The sequence below is a fragment of the Octopus bimaculoides genome, chromosome 16 (genome assembly GCF_001194135.2).
Source record: "Octopus bimaculoides isolate UCB-OBI-ISO-001 chromosome 16, ASM119413v2, whole genome shotgun sequence".
Taxonomy (NCBI): domain Eukaryota; kingdom Metazoa; phylum Mollusca; class Cephalopoda; order Octopoda; family Octopodidae; genus Octopus; species Octopus bimaculoides.
The window spans coordinates 50,021,426-50,026,971 of record NC_068996.1 but is presented as its reverse complement, the minus strand read 5'-3'; the positions used below and the strand labels follow the sequence as shown (position 1 = coordinate 50,026,971).

Genomic DNA, 5,546 nt, shown 5'->3' with positions numbered 1-5,546 from the left:
CATAAAGACAGACGAAATACCGCTAAGCATTTCACCTGGTGTGCTAACGTTTCTGCCAGCTCGCCGCCTTGTTTTATTATATTATCCCATTCAAGACATAGTTTGGATTAGATATTTACATGAATTAGTATCCATCTCAACATGTTAAAATTTTATTGAATTATTAAAGAAGGTAAGAACTTCATGATTATCATTATCATCATTTTAACATTCACACTTCATGCTTGCATGAGTAAAGACAGAATTTATTGAGATAGACATTTTCTACCCAGATGTCTTTCCTATCATTAGCTCCATTCCACAATGCCAGGTCTCCAAGCAAGGTAAAACACATCTAAGTGTTTATCAACTACTTCATGAAAATAATGCTGTAAAACTGTTGTATCATCATCATGATGGATATTTTATGCCTATTTTTCTGTGACTGTATTATGTTACTACTGAACACTTTGTCATCTAGCACTCATAGTAACAGAACCCTCCCCACCAAACCATTGTTATTTAGCATGCCAGGTTTCTTAAGAATATGGTTTAAGGGCTTGATGCCCTACCAATCATCAGCTATAGGTGGGCAATATTTTTCATTGCCAGCACCACTAGAGAAATCTACAACAAAACTAAAAAGCCTCCTGTACTCTGTATCAATTTTATTAGAGAGTTACTTCTCTCCTCATTGGACAGCTTTCACAGTAGCTTACAGAACCTCCAGCACTTCCATCTAAATTCCTTCATTTTGGGGTGAATGGTTTGACTACCTGGATGCTTTTCTCATTACCAACCACTTAATGTGTGAACTGGGTGCAACAAACCATAACACTGTTTGGTGCTCGTTTTTCTAATGCATCTGCTTTGTGTGCATGAGAATGTGCGTGTGTGTGCGTGCAAGTGTGTGAGAGAGAGTGTGTGTATGTGTGAGAGAGAGAGTGTGTGTGTGTGTGTGTGTGTGCGTGCGAGTGTGTGTGTGTGTATGTGAGAGAATGTGTATGCATGAGTGTGTGTGTGTGTGCATGAGAATGTGTGCGAGAGAGTGTGTGTATGTGTGAGAGAGAGTGTGTGTGTGTGTGTGTGTGTGTGAGAGAGAGAGTGTGTGTGTGTGTGTGTAAGAGAGTGTGTGTGTGTGTGTGTGTGTATGTGATGAGAGTGTGTGTGTGTGTGATGAGAGAGTGTGTGTGTGTGATGAGAGTGTGTGTGTGTGTGATGAGAGTGTGTGTGTGATGTGTGATGTGAAGTGTGTGTGATTCACTAAAGCTAACACTGGCTGACATTAATGAAGAGAAACAAAACATTTTAAGCATAAACTTGGATGTTGTTTATAAAATAAATGTCATATGTTTAACTGAGAACATATTATGTTTATAGAAAAAAAAAAAAGGAAATATTTTGAAATTGTGTAGAAATGGGTCAACCAACAGGCAATTTAGTATCATAAAAACAGAAGTAGGAGTATTGGTGGAAACAACACACCAACACACCTTCAGACTACCCCACTTCTTTAACTGATATGTTTATGTCTAAATTGAAACTTTCCATCAAAATCTCTTGTAAAAACATCTGTATTAAAATATGTTCTGAACACCAGTTTGATACACAAAGGTTATTTTATTGAAATACTGATTATTTTCAAAACTGAAACACAAGGACAGTATATTTTATTAGAAATATGGTCACAAAAGGATTCTAACACGTTAACTTCTACAGTCTGTTATTGGGACTTATTGGTGATGCCACGTATTTCTAGTCACACTGCATATAGTTTGATTACAAGGAAATGTAATTTTTTGGCATTATCACAATATTTAATAATTAAAATTTAATATGTAGCACTCATATTATTTAAATATCCTTGAAACCAGGTCAAAGATACTCTTTTACTTGTTTCAGTCATTTGACTGTGGCCATGTTGGAGCACTGCCTTTAGTCAAGCAAATCGACCCCAGGACTTATTCTATTGGTCTCTTTTGCCGAACCGCTAAGTTACGGGGACATAAACACACCACCATCGGTTGTCAAGCGATGTTGGGGGGGGGGACAAACATATACACACACAGACATACATATATTCGACGGGCTTCTTTCAGTTTCCGTCTACCAAATCCACTCACAAGGCTTTGGTCAGCCTGAGGCTATAGTAGAAGACACTTGCCCAAGGTACCACGCAATGGGACTGAACCTGGAACCATGTGGTTTGTAAGCAAGCTACTTACCACATAGCCACTCCTACGCCTATACAGAAAATATTTTCTCAAATTATGAAAATGTACTACTTGTGGTGCATATTGTGGATGTGTGAAGTTTTCAATGAGCCACTGGTGGTATATGTGACGTTAATGTGTTAAAGATATGTTTTAAAATTCTTTACTAAATATTATATGTAGTAAAAAAAAAAATTGGATAGATATGATAGAATTGAAAATAAATGGTTAAAAACATTGCTTCTAATTATTATTGATGAACAAAAAAAATTTAATTGAAGACTGATTAAGAGGTACTTAAAGAAATAAGAACTAGTTCAGAAAAGTGAAAGAAAAGCCAGAAAATAGATATATTTACCAGTAAATTCTGTTCCATAGCCCTGTAATGCTACTTTTCTTCCAGATTTTTCAAGCAGTTCTTTAATTTGAGAACTTAGTAAAACAGATTTAACCACAACACGCTGTTCCTCCAGGTTTACATCAAAAGAGCTGATGCCTTAGGAAAATCAATGAAAATTAAAATGAAGAATAAATACATGGAACAACGGAAGAAATTAGTTCAATTTCTAAGTATATTAGGACTCAACTTCCTAACATGGGAGATGCTGGAATGTTACTTAACCATTCAGATTAGTCTGTCAAATGAAATGCTTATTCTATTCACATTGTTTTGAATAAAACATGTATTGTCTTGTAACTTCAAGATTAATATAATGTGATTGTGTGATTGCTTATTTGTAGAAAGACATTGTAGAGTAGGTGCGAGTGGCCTAATAGGGCTGGTTTGAACATAAAACTAGAAGACTGGATGTGGCCGGTTTAAATGCTAAAGGGTTAAGCTAGTAAAAAATTTAACTGAATCAAACCTCAAATTCCACCTTACCATCTTGGAGAAATGTGGATCATGGAACATTGTAGTTTAAAAGTAAGATGAGATAGTCAAAACTGAAGAACCTTTGGTAATACATTGGTCTGCTCAATCAGAGCGAAACTGGGACTAAACAACAACAGTCTAATTTTATTTTGCCATATTGGAATTCTTCAATATGATCCTAAACTACAGTGGAATTATGAAAACCTTGACAGGAGGTCTTAACTCTTTAGCATTCAGATTACTCTATCAAAGGTAATTCTTTTACTTGTTTCAGTCATTTGATTGCAGCCATGCTGGAGCAACACCTTAAGGGGTGTTAGTCGAAGAAATTGACCTCAAGACGTATTCTTTGTAAGCCTAGTACTTATTCTATTATTCTTTTTTTGCCAAACCACTAAGTTACAGGGACATAAACACACCAGCATCGGTTGTCAAGTGATTGGGCAGGGGACAAACACAGACACACACAAATATATATGTTATCATCATCATTATCGTTTAACGTCCGTGTTCCATGCTAGCATGGGTGGGATGGTTTCGCAAGAGCCAGTCAGGCAGAAGCCTGCACCAGACTTTTGTGCCTGTTTTGGCAGGATTTTTACAGCTGGATGCCATTCTTAACACCAATCGCCCAGCAGAATGGACTGAGTGCTTTTCATGTGTCACAAGCGCAGGCGAGGTCAGTTTTGGCAAGTTTTTACAGCTGGATGTCCTTCTGAACACCAACCACTTTACAGTGTGTGCTGGGTGTTTTGAAGTGGCACCTGCACTGATAGGGTCACCAAATACTTACAAGACAAAAAACAAAAAAAAAACTTTCAAGAGTGGAAGGGGCATTGGAAGAGGTGATCTTGTGTTGGATGATGAAAGGTTACAGTGAGATAGAAACAAATGTTTTGCTGTAGAGGAAGTACACGGTTACCCGGAGAGAGGGAGAGAGAAGGAGAGAGAGAGAAGGAGAGAGAGAGAAGGAGAGAGAGAGAAGGAGAGAGAGAGAAGGAGAGAGAGAGAAGGGGAGAGAGAGAGAAGGAGAGAGAGAGAGAAGGAGAGAGAGAGAGAAGGAGAGAGAGAGAGAGATCAGGAATGAAGACAGAAACAGGTGCGCCACTGCAAAGGAACTACATAGTTACCCAACCTGAGGGAAGTGCAGGAGAAGAGATGTGGAGATGTAGATTGGTCTGTTGGGGTAGGGTGAGTGAAAAGTTTTCTTGTTACATGTAGATGGAACACACAGGTCAGGGGGGGGGGGGCTAGGAAATAGCAATGATATAGTGAGTCAGGGCATGTGGGTGGAACACACAGGTTGGGGGCTAGCAGACAGCAATGATACAGTGGCAGAGGCCCAAGAGGACAGGATTGGGAAGTGGGAAATAAGCATATTGCATGAAGTGGAAATGTGAGGAAGAAAAGAAATGTAGAGATGTAGTTTGGTTTGTTGTGGTGGCGTGTGGGAGAAGTTTTCTTGTTAAGTGTGGATGGGACACAAAGCACTTCCAGAACTCAGTTTCGCTGACATGGGTGGGTCTTCTCAAGAACTTCATTTCACCAATATATTTATATACAACAGGCCTCTTCCAGTTTCCATCTACCAAATCCACACACAAGGTTTTAGTCAGCCTGAGGCTATAGTAGAAGGCACTTAACCAAGGTGCCACACAGAGGGACTGAACCTAGAACCATATGGTTGGGAAGCAAGCTTCTTACCACACAGCCACTCCTACGCCTATATAGTCAAGTCTGTTTGTTTATTTACATTGTTTTGAATTAATCATGCATTATCTTGTAACTTTGCAACTTTAATGATATAACTGTTCATTTTTAGAATGACATTGTAGAGTAGGTGTGAGAGGCTGAATCTGGTCAGTTTAAACATAAAACAGGGAGAATATTTTGGCCTGATATGCTAAAGGGTTGAGTAAATTTAAGATATTACCATCAACTCCTTCCAAAGTCTTTTTAACAGCGTTTACACAACTGTTACAAGACATCTGAACTGCATACTCGGTCTGAAAACAAAATTTAAAAAAAAGTTAGAATGAAAATTTTACTTTACAAAAATTTTTATTAAACAAAATAAGAACAAAAATACCCATCAATATCTCATTCCAAGTTAAATAATGGAAAAAAATTTTGCACTTCTGAAGTTTCCTAAGAGTGTGCAGGGAGAGCAAGAAATGGTTAGAATTTGGGGTGGAAATGAAAGTAGCAAATGATGAACGAGGGTGGGGATGTGGTCAATGGGAAAATAATGGAATGGAGAAGGGTAAGATGATGGAAATAGGAATAGTTCAAGAAGGGGAATAGAGTAGAAAGTAGCAGAATGATGTGCAAAGTGTAGGAGCAGCAGGGAGGGGGATATAGAGGTACATATGGGGGGGGGGGCTATAGTAAGCAGGGCTTGCAGGTAGATATGAGAGGGCACTGAGAATGATAGCAGACAAGAGAGGGGTTAAGAATGGAGCATAGGAGAGGGGGGAGTG

General features: G+C 38.5%; 1 protein-coding gene across 1 annotated transcript in view; it reads right to left on the bottom strand.

Annotated features, from left to right (window-relative positions):
• LOC106875868 (copper chaperone for superoxide dismutase) overlaps positions 1-5,546 on the bottom strand; it is a 26,114-nt gene that overhangs the window by 10,931 nt on the left and 9,637 nt on the right. The window contains exons 2-3 of the mRNA XM_014924167.2: positions 5,000-5,072; positions 2,551-2,688 (exon numbers count right to left, since the gene is read on the bottom strand). Of these exons, the coding sequence (XP_014779653.1) occupies positions 2,551-2,688; positions 5,000-5,072 (211 nt within the window). The remainder of the gene's footprint in view (positions 1-2,550; positions 2,689-4,999; positions 5,073-5,546) is intronic.